The 23,387-nt window shown below is 46.3% G+C and overlaps 1 protein-coding gene across 1 annotated transcript in view; it reads left to right on the top strand.

Moving 5' to 3' along the window:
* The first annotated feature begins 297 nt into the window (after nt 1–297).
* Nucleotides 298–23,387, top strand: part of ARHGAP31 (Rho GTPase activating protein 31) — a 60,810-nt gene continuing 37,720 nt past the window's right edge. The window contains exon 1 of the mRNA XM_005420557.2: nt 298–1,102. Coding sequence (XP_005420614.1) covers nt 1,003–1,102 — 100 coding nt within the window. The 5' untranslated portion in view covers nt 298–1,002. The remainder of the gene's footprint in view (nt 1,103–23,387) is intronic.

Genomic DNA, 23,387 nt, shown 5'->3' with positions numbered 1-23,387 from the left:
TCTCTCCGCTCCTGGCCGGATCCTGCCCGGCCCTTGCCGGGCTGCGGGCTGCAGAGCAGGGAGCGCCCGGCCGCGCCAGGGGCTGCGGAGCCCGCAGTGATTTCCTCGCGGGCAGCCCGCTATCTGCCGAGCACCAGGGCAAATCTTCCCTCTTCCTTCCCCCATCCCAACTCCTCTGTCCTGTTCCCCCAACTCCTCTCTCCCCGCCTTCCCTCAGCCTCTCGCTCACACACACACACACACACACATACACACACACACACACACACTTTACTGCCAAAAAGCGTCCTCCGCCCCCCCTCCTCAGCTAACTTCCTTTCAGCATTTTTTTTGAGCTGGATTATCCTAGGATTTGTAAAACGGGGGAAAGGAGAGAGCGACTGAGCGGGAGTCAGGACAGGAAGCTGGTTTCTCATTCCTCCAACTGTCCAAAGCAGGAGGAGGGGAAGGGGGGGGAGCCAAAGAGGAGCCTTGTGCAGACTCTTCCCCAGTCCCTTTTCATTAGTCCGTTTGAACTTCCAGTCTCCTCCGACAGCCAAGAGGAGCACGACCAGGCTGGGACGCCTTCTGCTGGAAGTGGCGACAGCGCGACTGACGAAACCCAGAAGGTGGCTGTGGAGGGTCCCGGGATTGCGCTGAGGGAAAAGACGCCCCCCCACCATCTCCTGCCCCCAGCTTGCCAGCTCTGATGCGGGCACCCATCCACCACCCACTTGCCTCTGATGAGAACCCTTCTGGGCTCAGGCTATGATCGCTGCTGCTGCGGGCTGTGGAGCCTCCTCTTGCCCTGACCTTCTTCTGCCACAGGAGCAGCCCAACATCTGGTGGGGATTAATGTTTACTTCTCTGGCTGGACGCTGTGCGGGACCCCCGATGTTGCTCCCTGGGAGCGGGACACGGGCGGTGGTCTGAGGAGAAGAGCAAGAATTTTGTCGCCCAGCGTGAGGCCGGGGGGAGGGGGGCAAGGCAGGAGGGGGGTGAACCTCTTTTGGGACTAACCTCATGAAGAACAAGGGAGCCAAACAGAAACTCAAGAGGAAGGGAGCCGCGAGCGCGTTCGGCTGCGACCTGACGGAGTATCTGGAGAGCTCTGGGCAGGATGGTAAATGCTTCTTTATTCTCGCTCTGGTTGCAGAAAAGCCAAGCGCGTGTCCCCCTGTTCCTACTGGCCGGACTGCAAATCAGACCTTTCCAAAAAGATAAGGGTTAGACAACCTGGAGCTGATTTATCCCTGGGAAGTGGAGTCACTGCCCCGTTACTCACAATGAATGAACGGTTGGAAGATTGCTTTGGTGATGCATCTGCATGACCCTTGCATGAGTAGTGCTGTGTGTGTGGAAAGGACTGGGCTGGGATTCTCGGGCTGCCTACGTTTGTACAAAGACAGCCTGACATCAGTCGTGATGCCCTCTCCCATCTGCCTGGCAGTGGAAGGGAGTAACAGGCTTTTAGCGAGTCAGGTTTGGAAATCTGAATGGTGCTTAGTGTTGCCTCCCCCAGGATTTCAAAATCCACCTTTAGTCCATGAGACTAGGATTTTGGAGGACTCTGGGGAGGAACTGGACTCCAGTACAGTTCCCATGTTGTCCTTGGACTGCTGGATGCAGACAGGACAGAGACTGGGTTATGGGGTGGAGTACGGTGTGTGGTGTAGGAGACATCTGAGCTAACACGTTCACCACCCTGCCTGTTGCCTTTCACTCCTTCTCCCCTTGACCTTCATGCTCCCAGGTATTGAATGAGAACACAGTAGCTCAGACAAGAGGTAACTCCAGTAGAATAAGGGAGTCCTGAGTTTGAAATGGTCAGTCCTTGCTGAGGGAAGGAGCAGAACGTTTTTTCCTAAGGTGGGTTGAATGACAAGAGAAGTGGTTGTGAGTTTGGCCAGCAGAAGGACCTGCAGTTTAGCAAGAGGAAAAAATAAATACATGCCTGTTACCATCCGTGATGTTAGCATTATGATCCTGATTTAGCATGATGTTCCAATTTGAATTGACCAATTTTACCAATGTCAGGTTATTTCAAGGGAAAAAAAAAGACTTCTAGCAGCAATGTTAGCTTTGTACAGGGAGAGCTGTACAATCAGGTCTTTCATTTGCTGATGAGCATGGCTGATGAAGTGCAGTGTGGAACCACACTGGCAGAGGGATGGGCTGCATAACAGGAGTACTTTCCATTGCACAGTGAAAAGGGCAGTAAATGTATCTCTAAGATGAACTGTTATAGATGTGCATTTATTTAGGTGTGGGGGAAAACCAGCCATTCATCTGCATCGTGGGTTGTCTGCAACAGGTATCGGATCTTTTAACTTATATAGCTCTTAACAGCAATTGAATTAAGTGTCAAAAAAATAACAGACTTAATGAACTGATGTCCCTTTGCCAGTGTGAGGTACTGACAGATAAATTCCATCCAGTGCTACCATGGACCTCTGTGGTGAAGAAACTGTTTGCAGCTGTTTACAGAAGCACTGGAAAACAACGCAGGGAAGGCGGGCACAGGCAGTATATTCACTTGAAGCAGCAAGGAGAATTTTAAAGGCAAAACCATACTTACTGCAGTTGAAATTAGGCCAGATGAGCAAAATCTATTACCTAAAAATCCCATCTTTTTTTTTTTTTAATAGTCTTTTGATAACAAGAAGTAAGGACATTTTCTCAAATCTCATTTGTGGCATGGTTCACAGTTCCAATGTACTTATCTCTCCATGCTGAGGAGCAGTGGGGAGAGTAGGAAGTTCCTTTCCTTTCTGCAGTACTGCTGTTTGTTCCGTAGCACATCCCATTGCCCAGTGCTGTGGGATCCAGAAATGAAAGACTCAGATGTTGTAGGTTTATTGGTAAGGGTGTAAGTTAAGTTGGATTGGAAGTTCCAATTCATCAGGACAAGGGGAAAAGAAATTAAAGTATTAGAGATATTAATTTTGTTGGTAGTAGGACTCTCAGGATAAATAGAAATGACCAAGAATGCTGAAGTGATGTCTTGGGGAAAAAGGAAGGTTGAGATGTCACCAGGACATCACAAACTTGCAACCAAATTAGAAGAGCGTTCAGGGTATGAGAGATGGTTGATTTGGGGGGAGTTGAATTGTCCTGCTGAGAATTATTTCCAGTGACAAGTCAGTGCTCCTGTAGGCAGCAGGTTTTATAGGGACATGAAGCTATAGCTTTCTCTCTGCTTTGTTTTCTTCTCAGTGCTGTGTGTTTAACTGGTGGGATGCAGGCTCAGGTTGTTCCCTACTGAGAAGCAATGAAGTTCTAAGACTGTTCCTGGTATCTGAGAGTGGTGAGGAGCAGGAGAGCTTTTTGGCTGCTGTCCAGCAAACATTTTGTTGTGGGCCTTTCTGCAAGCAGGTTTAAAATGTACCCAGAAGGGTTAACTGTAAAGAAGATGCTGTGGGCCCGGCAGGACGTGAGTCATATTTGTTGTGCTTTCCGTGCTCAGGTTTGCTTTAGGCCATCCTGCAGTGCCGGTGTGTGTGACTGGAGCTGCACAGGCAAGGAGAGGCTGAGACCTGCTTTGCTGGTGCTGGCCAAGGGAGCACAGGGGGTGGCCAAGGGTAGTGAAGACGATTCAATTTGGAATTTTCCCCTCGGGGTTAGTACAAGACCTTTACAGTTAGGGGGTGCTGCGCTACTTGTGTGATGCTTTGTGGAGGAGAGGCACAACTTGAGTCCCTACGTGCTTGTGGTTGCTGATGAGCAGCTTGTGCTTTCTGTAAGGACCTTAGTCCCTGTGATGTTGCCAAATTCCAGTGGAGAGAATTATATTCTGCTAAAGGTATCAGCATTTCCTCTCTTCCCATGTAACTCTTTAATGACTTGATATGGTTCTCTTCAGAGACAGCCAAGGATCTCGCTGTCTCCCTTACCAGATCCATGTATCTAAGCCTCTCTTAGAAAGAACTTTATGGTAATACAATAAAAGCTGCAGCAGAACTACAAAGTATTTAAAAATGATCAAATAGGAAGACTTTAGCAGGTACAGTGAAGCAGTTCAGGAGCCAAAAACATGATACAAATCCTTTAGCTGTAAGTTGATTCCTTCAGATCTGACACAGGTCAGTGGTGATGGGCAGATGTAGATGTCTGGTGGCTGGTTAGACACTCAGATGTGTTGAATTTACTGTGTTTCAAGTCAGTTCGTCAGTACCACATTTGACCCTACTTGGCCTTTTCCTGCTGGCAGTCTCTGCACAGACACTGGTCACACTTCTTATGGGGGCAGACTGCTATCAGTGCACACAAGCATTTAAAATCATGACTCAGGCCACAGAAACCACCACATAAAATCTTTGCTGGGTTCTTTGTCCGCTTTCTGTTTTGTGAAACTTCAGTGTGCATCTGGGTTATGTTTTCAAGTCTTTCTTTGGTAAGAGGGCTAGAAACTTGGGGAAAAATAAACTTCTCTTCCTCCTCACCACAATTATCAAACAATGGCTTAAATAGCAGCGTGTATGAGGACAAGCTCACATCAGACATAAAGGAATGATGGCTGGCAATACCAATGAGGAAAAGTTGTCTAATTTTACGTAGTCCCTCCTGTGTCACTTCCAGCACTGAATCTGCACTTGAAGGCAAGTGATCTTTTGGAATATAAAAACTTCACTAGAAAGCAGTGTCCATGCCCACACTTTGGACATGGATAGGTGTCCATGCAGAAGGAAGTGAGTACTAATGGCCCTTTACTAAAACTTTTTACTGTGCCAAACTTTATTGAAATGTATCAGTGTAATGGGGCTAACAGATAATAGTCTTGAAGGATTAACATTAGAGTCATGTTCTGGCCTCTTGATAACCAGCTTGGTTTCCAGAGGAGAAAAATGCATTGTGCCCCTGCTGAAGTCAGTGGGAGTTGCACATCTGGCTCTCAGTTACTGTAATAACAACAGTGTAATTTTCTGGTGACGAATGGGCCAGCAGAGAAGACAAGACACAAGTTTGTGCACCATCTTTAGCTGGGGCAGGACACTCTGAACTACTTAAGAAAACAGTCACAAAGAACAATCTTGCTTCTGGTTATATCACAAAAGTATTGTAAGAGGAGGCTATTGTAAGAGTCAAAGCTGTTAAAGTGAGAGGAGCTAAATCAAAAGGAATTTTAATATTCCTAGTGCTTCTAACTGTGGGAAATTCAAGCTGGGATTTCAGGTACACAGCCATGTACAACTTTCACTCTTTAAAATGGAAATGCACACAGCATCTACAAGAATTGGATTGTGATGGTAAAAGATTACCCAGTCTTTTGTGTAGGAGCTGCTAGCAATCCAGACCTACCTTTGCTTCATATGCTTAGAGCCAGGTAGAACTTGGAAAAAGGCTGAATGTTTCCTGTGTTTTTTTGGTGTGCTAGGTGTTGGGCTAAGAGGTGCTACCAGGTGTGCATAAAGCCAAACCTCAGACTTGATGCCTTGTTCTTATGGTGCAGGTCATCTCTGTGTGTGTGAAATTCCCCTGTTTGCTGGAGAGTTAATTCTGCTGCTGCTGTACCCCTCTGTGGTTTCTTCCACATCTGTTTCCTGCCTGATGTTGTCTGGTTGGGATGCAATGAGCTCAGCTTTTCCCCTCAGCCCCCTCCCACACTCCCCACAGCTCCCTCAATGGCTCTCACCCTGAGCCTGTAGCACCCAAACCCCTTCCTATCGATTCATCTGATGCAGCTTATTGGCTTTGCTTGTTACTTGCTTTAGAAAAAAAGAGCTACTTTGAGAAGTTTTGGAGCCTCCAACTCCCTTGTTCTCCCCGCTTGAGGGGAGAGAGAGCAAGGCCAGCCAGCAGCACTCCCTGAGGCTGGGGAGGGAAGAGGAGCTGTTGTCTTCAAATGTAGACAGGGAGACATGTGAGGAAACCCTTACAGTAGTATGGGAAAGGAGACAACAACATGGCTTGCCCATATGACACTCTTCTGTGCTGTGCAGCTGTGCAGTGGCTGCTTCTGCCTGGTCACAACTGCATTGGAATGAAAGAATAAGGAATGTTTTCATTTTGCATTAGTGGTCTCAAAAAGCTGGTGGCTCTGGCCAGCCCTGGCTCTACAGGCAGGTTCTTCAATGCACCTGAGAGGTGCAGTAGGCAAAGGCTTTGCTGTAGCATAGGCAGGTAGTTCAGAGGGAAAGCAGTAACAATAATTCAGCCATGATGTGCTGTGTACAAAGGAAAGGTGGGCTTGGATACTGCTTGCTTGTTTTGGTACAGCCCCTTAAGCACACTGTCCTCTGCACAGTGATTTTGTCGTCATGCATTTCACTGTGAAGCTGCCTTGTCCATACATGACTGGATAAGGAGACCTGTCACTCAGGGAAAAATTTTCTTGCTTCAAGAACAGACTGCCTTTTGAGTCAATCATTAAACCTGCTACACAGATGTGAAACAGCTTTTCTAGGCCCTGTGGCTTTCTTTCCTCACCCTGGCATGTCTTTTGGGATAGGAGCATGCTGGGATGAGCATGAGGGTGCATGCAAGTCCATAGCACAAATAAGTGTATGCCACACAAGGCTGCATTTGTGTTCACTTAGGACATTTTTTTAAAGCTGTTTTTCCTGTAGTGATGTTTCAAAGTGAAGGCATGCCCATACTTTTGGGTAGGTGCTTTCGGTTAGTGACGCATGCAACAAGTCCTGGGAAAACTGCTGAAGAATCATTAAAGGCAAACTGGAGGTAAAGGATGAAGCTTTTATTTTTTTTTTTTTAAGTCCCCGTGGAAAAATGAAAATGCCACACACTCATTTAATCTGCTGCAGAAGAATGAAGAGCTGCATTCATCCGTCTCTGAAAATTAGAAACTGTGGCACTGGGGATTTCTGTCTCAAGAACTGATCAAGCTGAAAAGAAACCTTTTTGTGGAGCCAGATTGCCTTCAATCTGGATCTCTTTCGTGACCTACCTTACTCTGTGGCTATGCAAACACTTGTCTCCATTCAAGGAAGGAAGTGGCAGAGGCTGGGAGGAGAACAGGACAAGAACGGCCTCTTGGGCTGGCTCAGAAAGGCTCTAGTCCTCTTTTTTTTGTGTGTGGTGTGCTGCTGGTGTCTGATCCACATTTTCACACTGCTGATATGCTAGGAGGCCACATGGCCTGCCCTCTGTGGGCTCTATTCCTGGCTCTAGTCATGCAGGCTGTGTGGGTATTTAAGGCTGCATCCCCTCATCCTTGTGACAGGAGCAGAAGGGACAGTTGAACTCTGAAGTTTTGGGGGGAGAGAAGTGGGATTGTGTTATTGTACAGTGAAGGAGAGCTGTGGCAGTGGGGCCTGAGAGCTGAGTACATGTATTGGCAGGTGGAGGAGCTAGGCTGGGCTTTGAGGGAAGACAGCTCCTTGGCCTTTCAGTGTCTGCCAAAGCATGTCTGGTGGACAAGAGATGAGCAGCTTTGCTGCCAAAATGGACACTGTGGAGGAAATTATTAATAATGTAAATTCTTGCATTTTCTCCACCCTCTGTTGCAAGTGGTGCATCACATTTGGAGTCCCAGATACCAGCCTCTATGGCAACAAGTGAGAGCAAAAAGACACTGGGAACAACGGGAACAGAAGCCATCTGTTTGCTTCTGTTACTTTGCTGTTCCTTCTTGTTTTGGATTATGTTTGTGTTACTTCCTCAATCTGGGACCTGGATTTTTGTGTCTCTGTGGCACAGTGTTACTGTTGTTTAACATTCATGTTGCAAGCTCAGCTCCTTGTTCAAAGTATTGACTTTCCATTGCTAGCACTGTGTGATTAGCAGAGAACTCTTGCATGTTGCCTGCTGCTTTACATTTCCCTTACTGAGCACTGCAGGAGGCAGATGTGTGGTTTGCATGCACTGAGCCCCACTTTGATCCTGCCTTCTCCACCACCCCCTGCAAACAGCATGAATCACATCTTGCCTGCAGATCTTAGGTTAGGACACATATTTTGATTTAGCAAATGTTTTCTCTTTGTTAGTAGCAGCTGATTTCATCTGAACTTGGAAACCAAGGAGTAAGGACTCCACTGGTTGTGGTGTCACAGGTCTCAAAGGTTCAGGGAAACAGCTGTACTGGATGAAACACTGGCAGTGCACGGGGTGGATGTGCAACACAGGCTGATCTAGCAAGTGATGGGCAAGTCTGGGAGGTCGCCATCGGTCAGGGGTGCTTGGGTCCCCAGCTTTGGTGCAGGCCTGGTTCTAGTTTGGAGAGCTCAGAGAGCATCTGTAACTTGGGCTTGGCATGTATGACGCAGTTCTACAGCAGCAACATTTGCTGGCACGCAGGGTTGTGCCAAAAATGTATGCTTCAGTGTTTCTCCTTTAACGGTAATAAGGGAAATGAAAACAGCCTGTCAGTGATGGTATAACCAGCCTGCTCTGGAGGGCTGGGGTGGGGTGGCTGTCAGATTGAATGCCCACATCATGGCTTGGACTGGATCTCTGTCTGGAGGGTGATTAAAGGATGGAGAGCTACCAGCATCTGCCTCCAGTCCAGCACCACCAGCAGGGTGCCAGATACACTTAGAGCTCTGACATGGAAACCTACAGATACCTTATTGAAATGCAAAGGCTGCTAAATGGGTGCACTGCTGGTTATTTCAAGGGCAACTAGTGTTCCTAGCCGCCTACCAGTGGCTCCTTACATTCCCAGAGCCTCAAGCCTCAGCTGTTCTTTGCTCGCATGCCAGAGCCTTCAGCTTCTCTGCTGATAACTTCAGTTAATGTGTTTTGCATTGTCAACAACAACAAAAACCCCAAACAAACCAACCAAACAAAAAAAACCACAAAAAAACCCCAAACAAAAAAAATCTGCAGTATGTTTACAATGCACACAGAACAGCGTAGCATAAATTGAATTTATTGTTAAATGAAATTACATTGTGCAACTGTGCTGACTGTATTATTATAACTTTCATACTTAATTCAATAATGTAGACTCCATTTTCTACATTTATCTGAAACCACAAGCAGACTTTCCGATCTTCTGCACCAGTGTGATTGCAGATATGAAAGCACTTAACCATGGACTTGAGATGTACCTTTTTGTCAGATGTTGGGGCTTTTGCATACAATGAAGTTACAGACACCAATACTAACCTTCACCCTCACTCAAGTGCCAGATCCCTGCTACCCCTGTGTGTGACAGCCAGGGGTTCAGTCCCTAATGCTACAAGTCTTGTGGCACATAAGTGCACAGGGAAGTGCCAGTCCTCTTCTGTTTCACCCCCCCTGCCTTGAATAGGATCCTGCACCTGGATTAGATTCTCCATTTTCACCTGAGTGGGGGCCCTTTTCATTTTAACAGTGCACCAAAAGGGGAAGAGCAAAACTCATGCTTTTTGCAGTTGCCTTCAGTTCCTCCAGCTCAGTTGCTCTGTTCCCATTTGGGAGCAGCTGCCTGGCCTAGGCTCAAACCAGCCTTCTTCCACCCTGGTGTCACCAGTGATGATGGGTGATGACAGACTCAGTTCCAGGCAATGTCAGGCTGGCTGCATGGCTGCCTCAAATTAGGTGAGTTAATGTCCATGGAGGAAGAGTTACCTTAACAGCAGCAGAAAATGTTACAGAATCACAGAATTACTGAGCAGGGACTTCTTGAGATTAACTAGACCAAACCCTCTGCTCAAGCAGGGTCAGCTTGAGCCAGTTGCCCAAGACTCTGTCCAGCTGAATTTTGAATATCTCCACAGAATTTTGGATATAACCTCTGTGAGCAAACTGATCCAGCCTCAGACTACTGTTAGAGTAAAACATTATTGTGTTCAGATGGAGTCTCCTGGTTTTTAATTTATGTATCTTGTATTGTCAATAGGCACAACTGAGAATAGACTTGCTCCCTTTTCTTCATTCCCTTCCATTCTTCATTCACAGTAATAGATCCTTCCTGATCCTTCTGTGATACAGGATAAGATGACCCTGGCCTCTCCTCACATGAGAGATGCTCGAGTCCTTTAATTTTCTCTGTGGCCCTGAGCTGAGCTTGCTCCAGCCAAGTCCTTCTTGTACTGTGGAGCCCAGGGCTGGACACAGGACTCCAGCGGTGGGCTCAGCAGTGCTGAGCAGAGGGGAAGGATCACCTCCCTCAACCTGCTGGCAACTCACCCCCTAATTCTTCTGATGTTCTTAGTAATCTATGCAGTAACTAGCAGAGATTTTCCTTGGTATCCCAGTTTTTGCTGACAATTCAGTCAATAAGTAACGTGCAATCAGGACATTGTAAAGGATCCTTTCTACCTTGCTTAATGCTCTTTCTGCCCTGGTTAATACCCAAAAGGAATTGTCTTTTCATAAAGAGCCCCAGTTCTTTAATGGTTTCTGAAGTTTTGCTGCTGGTCAGCCCAAATAAATAAATTACTATAATACGCTGCTATGCTGCGTCTTCTGAAAGCCGTGCAGAGCCTTGGCTTAATAGAAAGTCTACCAAAAATGCTTTAAAGCAGCACACCTTTCTCAGGTGGTGTTTGTCCCCCTCTCCTCCCCCAAAGCCACGGTGCACAGAACCAGGGCATTGTGGCCAAGCTCCTTTCTGCCAAAGCGTGTCCCGCAGACTGGAGAGTGAGAAACTTTGCTGCCAAAATGGATACCGTGGGGGAAATTATTAATAATGCAAAGCTTGCTTTTTCTCCACCCACTCTCACAAGCGGAACATCACATTTCAAGTCCCAGATACCAGCCTCTATGGCAACAAGGGAGAGCAGAAAGGCACTGGGAACAAGGGGAGCAGAAGCCGTGTTACATCTCCAACATGGGGATCCAGCAAGGGGAGGGGAAACTCACATCCCTTTGCAGGATTCTCAGCTGTGTCTGCTGCTCTTAGAAATATGCCCTGAGCAGCTGACTTGGGTTCATAGCAATTTGTCTCCAGCTCCTCACTGCCCTCTTCTACACTCAGGGCTCAGCTAACTAAATGCCTTTGGAAATGCTATTATCTCCTGTGCTCTCTGGGGCCAGGAGCAGCATGAAGATTGATCATCTGGAACAGGAGGCTTTGTTTAGTTCTATAAAGTACAGAGGAGTTAAAGAAAGAACAAAAAATAAACGCCAAACCCAATGCAAAGCTCACTTTAAATCTCATGCCCTTTATTTGCTCTCGCCAATCTAGGAACATGAATGTATTTTGTTTTGTCATGCCATTAGATACTATCACATGAGGAAATGGTTAGAGGAGATATACCTCCATCTCTAGAACAGGAATTGAACATCCAAATGGCCAGGAGATATTCCTGATATAACTAAGTTGTGTAATTTATTTCCTGAAGAGCATCAGACAGGAGGCCAGGTCAGCTTCTCTGTTACAAACTTTATTTAAAGGATGCCCTAGCTGGTTTTCACTAAACACAGTGGCATCAATACTGCCTTTTTACCTGAAAGATGCTGAACATGCTCACAAATTTTCTATACACGTGGGATGCAAGGCTGAGAATCCAGGCTGGATCTGTGCCTGTACTCACCATCTATATTCACTGGCTCATCAAAAAATGCTGATTTGGCAAACAGAACACCAGGAGGAAGGGTGTCTGTGTGCGTGTGTGTGTGTGTTTATCTGCAGCTGAATATTTCAGTTGGGATATTTTTGATACATTGGCATTCTGCATTTACCATCTCAGCAGTGAATGTGACTGTCAGTCCTGTTGCAGACAGGCAGCTTGTCAGCACAACAGAGCCATCCGGCATGTGGAAACCCTTTGCTGCACATGCAACTAGTGCTGGCTTTTCTGTTCTTCTCCCATTGTGGTGATGCTGCTGGTGGTGGCAGTCACACCTTAGGAGGTTCAGAGGTGTGATCAGGCAGGGTGAGCTTCCTTCTTGAGCCCTTGCATCTGTGCTGCAATTTGTGTGAAATAAATAAGCTGTCAGTGGGACTGAATTGTTTACTTTCTTTGTGCAAAATCAGAGAGGGAAACAGCTTCAGCATTTTGCTCTTTCTGTTTTTATCTTCTTGGTGTGCTCCAATTGGTAGTGCATTTTCCTTACCCTTGTTCTGGCCAGGTAATTTCAGATACATGAGAGGCTAAATGAGAACAAACTCTCTTGTGAGATTTATTGCATCTTCTGCTTCTAATCAAGACAGAAAAATAGAGCAACAGACTTCCTTCTGTAATCCTGTTCTCTCCATTCCAGTCCCGACTGAAAACCAGAAGTACAACAAGGAGGAATGCAGCAAAAAAAAAAGAAAAAAAAAAAGTTAAAACAAATGTCCTGGAATCTCTAAGAAGAGCGTGGGGTTTGGCCTGAGGTGATGGCTCAGGGGTGCAGAGGGGCTGTGGAGGCTTCTCCCTTCCCTCAAGTGTTTTCAGTTCCCTCTACTTAGCTGTTTTTTTCACCTCCCCCTGTGCTACCCTCCCCGTCTCCCTCCATTTTGATAACTTTATTGCCAGGATGGCAGTATGCACATGTTGCCAAAGTCAATACATCAAGCTCTGTGCCCAAGGCAGGCTTAGGAGCAGTAAATGAGAAGAGCTGGTCTTGATCCATTGGGTCCATCATTCTTCCCTCCTGACTCAATAGTGACTTACATGCTGCTGCCTAAGGTTTGCTGTGTAAAGCCACAAATGGGAGCCGAGCTGGGAAATTCAGTTCCATATCCCAGTAACTTCAGTTTGGGGTCACCCTCCAGACTTGCCAGAACCTAGATAAGGAATGGAATCCCCTGCAGCCCCATCTGTAGATCAGGTGCATGTAGGTGACCCAGTGCCTGCTGTCCTCCTCGGGGTGGCAGGCAGAACACGATGCTGGAGGCAGCCCTTCATCACTGCTCACAAACCTGCTTGAGGCGGGGAGGAGCTGATGTGACAAGCACAAAGGAGGGCTAGGAGTCCTAATTAGTCCTAATTTCTATCCTGCTAAAACACCCATCTGTCACTCTGCTGCAATAATGAGATTTGAGGAGATTAACTGGATACCAGTGAGGCCCCTCAGCATGGCAGCTCAGTAAGTGTGTTGCTGCTCAGCTTTAAGCCATGCTTGCAGCAATTACACCCCAAGCAGGTTTTTATGTCTGGTTAGTGCTTGCATGGGAGTGGCCCAAAAAAATCTGCTACAGGAATGGGGTGGGTGATTTAGAAGATGGCAAGTGTAGTATGAGCTCTGTCAAGTTGCTGTCTAGGCATCATTTGGGGAAATGTTGCCATTTGGGCACATGGTAAAACAAGGACCCCAATATTTAAAACAATCCCTGGTTTATCTTTGTCTTTCCTAGAGCATAGGGTCTCTTTTACAGATGCACATGCTGTGCTGTGTCTTTTCCTTTGCAGAAGCAATTTCTGCTGGAGCTAGGATTTTTTTTTATCCCGTGTCCTAAACTGTCACGTAGTGCTGCTCTGCCTGGCTCAACAGCTGCCACCTCCCAGCCTAGAGGTGGGTGGAGTGAGTCTTGTTTTTGCAGTTTGTGAAATATTTCAGGATGTAAGGCACTCATTAAATTATTGATGTTAGCTCTTGGGCATTAAACAGATGTGAACTGCAGCTCTGGATCCTAAGGGCTTTAGAGGCTTATCCCTGCCCTAATGATGGTTCCCTGTTTGGGATTTTCATGCATCTCTCACTGCAGATTTGAACTCACTGCAGGATGGTGGAAGGATTTAGCAGATGGACAAAGGGTGGCTGCAAAGCTTTTCTTTGCAACATTATATACCTGTGAAGCAAATGTAATTGAGCTTTGGTAGAAAAAGGGGAAAGACACGTGCATGTTTTCTTTAGGAGAATGGGAAAAATTAGAAAAATGTGTTCCTGCCTCTTGACAGAACATGCTTTCAGGGTATGTAAAGACTTTGAATAGTTGTGATTCAAGGAACAGTGCAGGTGCACCTGATATCAATGCTTGTGCTTAAGGAAAGATATTGTAGCTTGTAATGTGCCTTATTCCTATCCCTTTTCCCAGTCCTGCCTCCTTGAAAAGCTGGCAGCAGCAGCGCTGCTGACTTTACCTTGTGGTGATGGCCGGGTAGAGGTTGTGACTTTGAGTGCAGCCCTGTCTCTGCAGTACCTTCAGCTCTTTGCCTGGGCTGTGGTGGTGAAAAACAGCACCTTGGCTGATGTGGACAAGGAAGGGAAGGTAACAAACGTGGCACCATGAGCTGTTGAGATCTCTGGGCAGCTTTGATGGCTGCTTGCTGGTTCCCAGGGAACTGACTGCAAACAAAACTCTGTGTATGGCAGGAAAATCTGCTCCCAGGTTTGACAGGGGTCCCGTGTTTGTGGTTGAATGGGAAGCGTTCAAGAGGCTTCTCCCTTCACCTCTGCTTTCCCACCCATTCTCTCCTCTCTGCTTCGGGGTGCTGTGGGGGCACAAAACCCTCCTGTTTGTTGTGGGCCAGAAGAAGGGTGAGGGCTGTCCCTGACCCTCTCCTCCCCTCAGCAGTTTGCATGGTAATTAGCTCGTCCCTACCAGACAAGCCCACAGCCCAACAGAGCGACAATTCAGATGCTGAACAATGTCCAATTATCCCAGCCCTGGGAGCAAGAGGCCACTCCCTGACACGTGGGCTCCGTGTCCCTGGCCAGATGGCTCCTCAAACTCCCTTGGCTGGCCCACTAACGCTGCTTGGGGAATTTGACACTTGTCAGCAGTTTTGGCTGAGTGCTTTTGCGAGCTACCAGCAATACAGTTGCCTGAAATATTGGCAAGAGCACAGTGTGCACCCCGGGCAGTGCCACCCCCTCCATGCCCTGTGCTGAGGCAGGGCTGGTGGCTACAAGGGAACATGGGTGTTCACCTGTGGAAGGAGATTTTGCAGCCTCAGCTTGGCTACCTGTATCCCTCATCCAGTTTGGTGACGTGCTGGAGATGTAAGCAGCTTAAAAGGACATCTTTTGCTTTTCTCTTTGCATTCCAGCATTTGTGCACCAGTGAGGGCTGAATTGCTCAGATTGGAGTTGGAAATGTGTGAAGGAGGTGGCAGGAGTCCCATCCATGACATGCCACAGGCCATGGCAAGCTCCTGCCACTGCCTGGCTCAAAGAGAGACCGTAGGGCACTCCTTCTTCTTCCACATCCTACCTCCCTCAGTGATTAAACGATGCTGGTATCACCCTCTTTTTGGTGCAAAGTTCCCATTATTATTGTTGTTATTAAATGGGAAGAGTCCTAGCTGTTTTCATCACCCAGTACTGAAAAGTGGGCTCCTGCAGCTCTGGGGAGTTACACATTGGGTGAGAGTGAGGGCAGGGAATGATTGGATGCACCCAGCTTGCCTTTCTCAGCAGGTTCCATACCAAGAGCCTCCAAGGAAGGTGTGAGGAGCACCAGGGTGGCATCACATGCCCAAAATGCTTCATTCTGACTTGGCGAGGCTTCTGCCCCAAAACGTGACAATTTAGCTTTGAAGAGAACATGACAGCCATTTACCATCTAACCTCTGGGGTTAGGAAATGGAAAAAACAATTCAGCATGGATCTGAAATAGCAGAAGAGATTACCCTAGACTGGAGCTTGGCCAGGCTGCTTCTGCTAATCTTGCAAAAAAAAAAAAAAAAAAAAAAAGGAAACCAAGCAGAAAAATAAAAAATGCTACAAAGAATTTCTGCAAGACTTCATTTTATAGTCTCTGATTTAGAAGGGAGAATATGCAATAACACAGCTTTCCCTTTGCACACCATGGGATGGGTTCATTACTGACTCATGGATAGGACTGCCCCTTACAAGTTGCCTGCAGCAACTTTGATTGATTCTGGTTTTGGGACCAGGCCCAACCTTAATTTATGGATAGAAGTTAATGATAATGCACCCAAAGAAACAGTTGGGAGGAAAGAAGTGTGGCAGAGAAATGGAAAAGGACACTGGAGGAAATGAATGGGAAAAGGGAATAAGGGCAAAAGTAATATGGAGAAAAGCATGTGAGAAAATTCCAACATGCTTGAGAGGGAGGGAGGAGGTGAAGGCTGGAAAAACTAGTCTGAGGGCAAAACTGACTGTATTGGAACAAATGGAGACTGCTAATGAATGGTGGAAGGGAGAGGGCTGTAAGTGGGAAGAAAATTCAACATCGTGGCAGCTTTGTTAGTGGGGGTGTTACAGAGGAAGAGACACTGCTCTGGGTACAGACAGCTGAAGGATAGACAGGAACATGCTCAAAGTGTCGACCACACTTGTTATACAAAACTCCTCTTCCAGATATTTACCCAATAGTGAGACAGGGCAATTGGTAAAAGAATAATTTCTGACTTGTTTCAGCTCTTGGAACAAGCTTGATTTTATGAAGTGCAAAGGAGATGCCATTGAGTTACTACACTGCAAGTGATGGTTTTTTTAATCATCTAATTACATTTTTTCATTCCCCTTTTGGCGCCTAACTGATGTTAAAATGAGCTTCAGTCTCTGACTAGTTCCAAAGTCTATGGATGTGGATAAGAGCAGCTTTGCCTTCCTTGGATAAGCTCTCAATGTTTAAATGTGCTCATCTTCATCACCTGCTGAAGGATGCCGTGCTTCAGCTTCCTTTGCTTTGGAAGCCTGTGCTATGAATCAAAACTTCTCTGATTTTACAGTGTCCAGCAAGGTCCTGCTTTTAGATCATTCAGTTCATCCCCCTTTGAGACACACCTGTGCAAGAATATGAACTTAGCCTGGAGTTTTCTTCCCTCTGAAACAGGTTAGCCATATACTATAATCAGGATACAGGTCATGGCCTGAAGTGTGGCTCAGCTGTGTTGGCTGTGGGGAACTGCAAAGGCAAAGAGATGATGGACTTGTACAGCAGTACTGTAGCTATCAAAATGTAAGGAAGTTTGATTAAGTATGATCTCAACGCCCTTTTCCTGCAACACCCCTTCTTGTGTTTGCAAAGTGTTTGTTAGTGTCTCAAAGCCCTTAGTACAGCAAGATCCCGGAGTCAGAAAGACAAAAGAAACACAGTCCAGAAACCCAATTCCTGGACATATGCCTTTGAGAAATGTAGTGCACTAAAGGATTTTTTCTTTGGTTGCTTCCTCTTTCCTTGCTTCCTCCAGTCTTTGTTATTCCCAGCAACGACTTTATTTACTTATTTGCTTCTTCCCAAACCACTGGACAGACGGGGGCTTCATCAGGGAGCAGTTTAGCTGGAGTGGGCAAAACAATGGGGCTTTAATCAGGGTGCCTCCAGCAGCCACTGCTGGCCAGAGGTTTCTCTGAATTCCCAACATGGAACAGTTGCCTCTTTCATGAAGTGCCTGTGGGATGAGCACAGGATTGCTACACCCAAAGCATTTTCATGCAGCCACGGCTCTCTGAAAGGAAACACTGCTGAGGACACTGCCTGCAACGCCCCAAGCTATTGGGGTGACCAGCATGAGAGAGTCTTTCTTCCAGGCCTGGGTTGTGTTTGCCTTCCACATGCAATCTGTGAATAGCTCAAGTCTGGAAAGTGTTTAGGAAAGCATCTAACTTTTCTCTTAAAGGGGGAAAAAAATAAAGGAGGGAAAAAGAAAAAGAGAACGTCAGGAATAAAGAAATAGTTTCCAGTGACTTGATGCAGTGTGGCCAAACTATTTGTAATAATTTCCTTTAAATTCCTTTTATATAGAAAGAATTAAATATGAAATCATGAATCAGGAAGCAGTCATCCTGCCAGCCAGTGACATGTACAGAGAGATCAGAGCAAAGTGAGAAAGACACAGAACAGCAGGAGACTTGCAAAAAACCTTTTTTAGCTCTCTCTTTTCTTCCTCTTTTTGTTTAGTGTACACATTCGTGTAGAGCTAACATTTCTGACCCAAAAGAAGCTGCGGGAATCTCCTGCTGTTCCTTGTCTCTCCAATGGCAGCCCTAAACCTTCCTGTCTTGATGTGTCTCATCTGTCTGTGTTTCCTGATGGATGTTGCAATCCCCAGATGTTTGGATACCTGATTCATCTCAAAGTAGACTGTGAAACATTAGGTATTTTTAAATACCCAGCTTTATAATTGCTTTGTTTAACTTTGCAACATTCTGAACTCATATAAGGCAATAATAAAAATCACTGCTGTTTTCCTTCAAAGCTTTTTGCCATTGCTGCTTCTAAATTTGTGTGCACACAATGGCTTTTGCCTTTGCGCTAGCGAAGTTATAACATTCCTGTTTCCTGAATTCGTGTTTTTCCAATGGCTTTTTTTCAAACCCTCTGTAAAGGTTCCTATCAGGAGTGCCCAGGCTTTTGTGTAAAGGAGGATGGACGTTACCCAAGTGCTACCAAACTGAAGTTAAGAAATTTCCCCAAAAAAACCTGAAGTCAGAAGAAACAGACCTTGTGCCTGTTGTCTACAAAGGTCTACAGGCCCACAAAGCTGATTTGGGTTGGATTTGAGTTTTGCATATCTCAGAAGCCTGCTGGATTACACTCTGGAGCTCTCTGGAGCCTTTGCTGTGTCTTGGCCAAAAAGAGAGATGAAGATGCCTCTCTGAAGCCCTGTTCATTTCTTGAACTTACTCTTCTCAGATTGCTCTGATCAGGGCTGAATTTGAAGTATGGACGCCTGACTTCAATTTCCCTGAAATACAGGGTGTTCATCTCAGGATTTTTATCTGAGTCTGTCTCTAGCTTGGCTCCAAGGGAAAAGAGAATAAATACTACAGGCCAGGAGACTGCAGATGCAAAAAATTATAGGCTTTAAAATGTCACTAGCTGAGCACATAATAGATATTCTTCACATTTTATGATTAGCTGTTGTGTTCTGTTGGCCAGTGCTGCCTTCCTGATGTAATTTATAAAGGAGTCTCAGGTCAGGATGAGGCAAGCCAGATTCAAAACTGGATTTCCTGAGAACACCACCACTATCTTTTGCAACTTTTACTTAGTTTTCTCTGAGCAGGACAAGCTTGGCTGTGTACACCTGACTGTGACTCCCACCCGCTTTGCCATCTCCCCTTCCATTCCTAGTCCAACAGGACATCATCCACCCAAATATCTGCTTGCATACTGCAAAGCAAACTGGTTTATGAACCAGGTTATGCAGCTGAATCATGCCATCATACCCAGCATTTCAGATCAAGGGAAGTGCATTATGTGTAGGATTCATACAGCTGTCTCCCATCTCTGCCCAGAGCTGTCTTAGAAACTGGGATGACCCAAATGCTCTGTGTGAAACCAGTCTCTTCCTAGGGCCATCTGTGCCTAGGGGACCAGGGCACTGGTCTTTAGGCCTTGGCAGCTGTATCTGCACTTCATGGATTTGTATTGATGTGTTTCCTTGCAACTCCTTTCATCCGCTGCTCAGGTGGGCCAGAGGCACAGCTGGCCTCAGTGAATGTCCCCTGCCCGGCATCCTCGGGTGTATGAAGCTGTGGAGTAGAAGGGGCTGTGCAGAGCAGTGTGGCAAAGTTGGATGGAGCAGGGCTGTAGAAGCCAAGGGATCCAGTTAGGAGCAATCCCCTTGTCTGTATGTTGTGCCATGAGCCTTCCCTAGCATGGGGCTCTCATCACTCCATGTGTCCTTTCAAGCACTCTATACACAGAGTCTCTTGCAGTGGGACACAAGCAGTTTAAGGGCTTTTCATGCTGTCAGAAAAAGAGTGTCTTCATTTTGTTACTGTGGCTCTGAAAGGTTTCTCCAGCACCTTGTAGCCCTCTGACTCCTTGCCTTCATTTCAGCATACTGCCTTTTACCACCAAGCTCCTCCAGAGGCACAGCCTGCAAGGCATGGGGCCAGCCTCTGACCTCAGTGATGGTAGTATAAATCTGGGATACTGCAGCCAACTGGTATGGAAGTACTCAGCTCTGGATGTACAGAAAGTATTCCCGGCCATAAAGGGGCTTATGATTTAGGTTAGTGAAGCAGCAGATCAAAGGCAACTTCTGTGTGATGGGGATACTTGCAAATCTCTCTTGTGACAAAGTGTTTCTGCAACATCCACACTTTCCCTCTTACTACCAGAGTGAACCATGACTTAATTCCAAGGATGTCCAAGGAATGCACCAGAACTCAACTGATGCAAAGAATGAAAAAAAGAACCAAATTTTAGGTGAATTTGTCAACAGAACGTAGACTGTTTTAATTTGCTGCAGTTGACATTGAAGCCCCAGTGGGGCCGTCAGCTCCAAGAGAAGTAGGTTGCGTTGGCCTAGAACTCTTCTCAGGTTGCTGAGAAACTCGTGGTGAGGTTGGATATGGATCAGAGGAGTGTCCAAGTTGAAAGCTTCGATGACAGTGTCTGGATAGGAGGTTTTGGAGACCTGGAGACAAGACATTGTCTGATTTGAGTGTGCTTGACACAGAATGACCTTCCTTGAATGAAACCAAGCTGCAGACAAATATGATCTTTTGTGAGACTTGCAGCAAAAATTCCTCTTTGGCCACGGTCCCTTTTTTCTGTAATTGAAGGAAATTAATGGAAAATAAAGAGTGGGAAAAAGCATTGTGATAGGAAAAGATCAATTGAATGTGAGAGATGCAGAACAGAGAGCAGGAAGAGCCTCAGCTCATTCCTAAATTGGATCACATCCTTACTGTAATGCTTCCCAGGAAAGTGCCCTAGAGCGGCGCTGCTCAGCCTTCTCAGGCTGAAGCCAGACATGTTATTTCAGAACAACTGAGAGGCCATGACCAAAATTTTGCAGCATATTGGTGGGCAAAGCAGAGAAAGAGCAGGACAAAAGCCCTGGAAGCCCTGAAGATCCCCCTTGGTACAAACACTTCAGGTGGGCCGAGGAGCAATGCTAGGGCCACTCTTACTGGGGAGTGCTGGCTAAAAATGTTTCCTGTGATGGGGCAGAAAGAAATGGCCTGTGGTTGCTAGTTGCCTCAGTTTATTTTCTCCTTTCCTTCCAAGAGCTCTGCCCTGAGATGCTGTCAAAGCAGGAATACACATTTTACGGGCAGTTCCCTGAGGTCAGGCAGAGCCTGCTCGGCTCAGCGCAGACTCTCCTGCAATCTTACAGGGAGCAACATGGGTCAGTGAGGTCCCAGGTCATCTCAGAGCAGTCCTGGGAGCATCTAAGGAGGTGGCCAGGATATGCCTGGCCACCCTATCCCTACCCTGACACACCTACCCTTGGATTTGAGAGAAGTCAGGAGAGCTAGAACAGCCATGAGATCTGAGTTCTGACAGCCCTGCAGTCAGCTGGCTCAGGAGGCAGCAGTAATACATATATTTGGACTCTTCCTCCAGACAAAGCAGGGAATGTGTCTGAAGGGGTGGATACCCATCCCAATATCCAAGGAGAGCCCTGAGCCCCCAGCATGGTTTTCCTGTGTGCCTGGCAGCATCAGCAGCTGCTGGTTTGGAACAGTCTGCACGTCCTTGTGCCAGCCAGGGCAGCTGGAGGTGGATTTGTTTTCTGTTGATTTCATGGCAGTGTTGCTGCTTCAGGCCACTGCTTTGGTGTGAGGAACAACAACATCCTTGAGGAGACACCCAGTGAGCTGCTGACTGCTCCATGGCTGGCCAATCCGCATGGCTGGCGTGGGAAGTGGGCAGACCACCCTGACGGCACCAACAAAGCCGTCATGTTTGCTGACATTTCAAGGGAACAGAGAAGGGAACAAGGGCTGGGAACAAAAGCTAGGAACAAAAGTCTTTGATGCAGTTTAGAGCTGCAGTTGGAAGATATGGGCCTGAATTGTAAATGCCTGATCCAAGTGCATTTTTGCTGGGGAGGGATTTTAAAGGTGGGTCCCAAAGGTGGGGCTTGAGTCTGAATTCCAGGGAAAGAAAGTTATGCTGAAAACTGAGTGTGCTGTGAAATTAAAACGAAAGGTAAAAAAGGAAAACAATGGGTAGCTGAGGAGATGGAGAAAGTCAGTAGACAAGGAATGCAAGAAGAGTGGTGTAACTGATATGTAAACAGAAAGAGCATCTCTTGCAAGGAATTCAGGCCTCTCCTCACTCACCCCCCACCCCCAACCTCCCTTCCCTGAAATGATCAGAAATATTGCAGTTTCTCCCTAGATGACCCCTTGATACAGTCTTGCTATTATTGTGGTATTCAGTTATGAGACAACCATTCAAGAGGAAAAAAAAGAAAAGAATTAGAGAAGTGACACCAAGCCACAAAGCACAGGACCAATTCCAAACATTCCCAGGAACAGGGCTACTGAAGTCTGGTCTTTTGGCACCAACTGACTTCTAGGACAAACAACCCAAAAGGTTTCTCTGACCATCTGATCAGTGATCTCTGATTCAAATCTCCTGAGGTTTTAGACTGTATGTTCAGGTTTAGGGTAGGACTTTGGTTAGGGAGATTCTTTCTGGTTTGGTGGAAGCTTGGGGGAAATTGATCCTCTTCCAGAAAACACATTTGTATGAGATTTTCAACTCAGCTTTCTGGGTCAGTGATTCTGACAAACCAGTTGCAATTTCTGCATGCTTTACCAGCTTCTGAATTTTTGAAGGTAAGTTTCTGTTTGCCAGGAGTTGAGATACAAGAAAACTGTCTCTTAACCTTAGGTGTTCCACTATCACAGTGCATGACTCAGGCTGCCAAATAATTTCTGCTTCTCCTGTTTGCACCTATGGGATGAGAATGATCCTTATCCTCTGTTAATTCATGACTCCTTGCCGAGGGCTTAGATTTTTGCTGACATAAGTAAAGCACATTTTGTGAGACTGTGCTGAGGTTTTATCCTCACAATGGGGGACGTGACATACAAGCAAGATTTCAAATGAGGGGTTTTTGTGTCCTAAGGGTTGAAAAGCAAACCATAGGACACTCACCTCCTTTTTTCTCATTCATTGACAAGAAACACATGCAATATTCTGGGCTTCAGCTTGCACGGAACAGTGCTGCCATCCTCAGAACTGTACAGAGAGGAGCAAACACTAGGCAGGCATTGATGATATCACTCAATGTCCATTAGAGCTGGTTCCTGTTTTGCACTGTACTGTACTCCCATCTTCCCCTACCACAACATTTCTTTCATCCAGAACTGGAATAAAAAAGGAGAAACTACCCCTAAATAAAAATTCTCCAAAAGGTTTAATTAAGTTAAAAATAACAATAAAGGAGTAAATATATTTCACCTTCTAGAAACAGTGTTTTTGAGTGTTTGGTTGAAAAATTGAGCAGAATCCATGCATTCTGGTGAAACATTTTGATTTTGTGAAACGCACACTTTCCTACTGGAAAATCTTTCAGCTGGATGATTTTCAAGTGGCCTTTCTTCCCACATGCTCTAGTATCCAATTTAAACTCCAGCTGCTGGTTATGGTCGTCCCTTGCTGTAGTGAGTGCTGGCACTTATGCTTTCCTTTAACACAGGGAATCTTTCTGTGGCTTAAAAGGCATCACCTGATAATGAAATGAGAAGGCTGGTGAGATGGTTTTGTCTTTGTCTGAGTGGCTGGTGCAGAACCATTCCATACAGAGTAATCTCCTGATGGATTTTGAATATCCAGGAAGCCTGCCTCTCACCCTGCCCCTGAGAAGGCAATTCTTCATGATACTATGTCCCAGTGCTAGGAGGTTTTCCCTGCTCTGTAATATCCTCTCACAGTTTCATTCACTCATAGCTACAAGCCCTTGATCACCCAGAAGCTGCTCTTTCCC

Source organism: Geospiza fortis, unplaced genomic scaffold (assembly GCF_000277835.1).
Source record: "Geospiza fortis unplaced genomic scaffold, GeoFor_1.0 scaffold1, whole genome shotgun sequence".
Taxonomy (NCBI): Eukaryota; Metazoa; Chordata; class Aves; order Passeriformes; family Thraupidae; genus Geospiza; species Geospiza fortis.
Note: the sequence above shows the minus strand (reverse complement) of the source record. Positions and strands in the feature narration are given on the sequence as shown.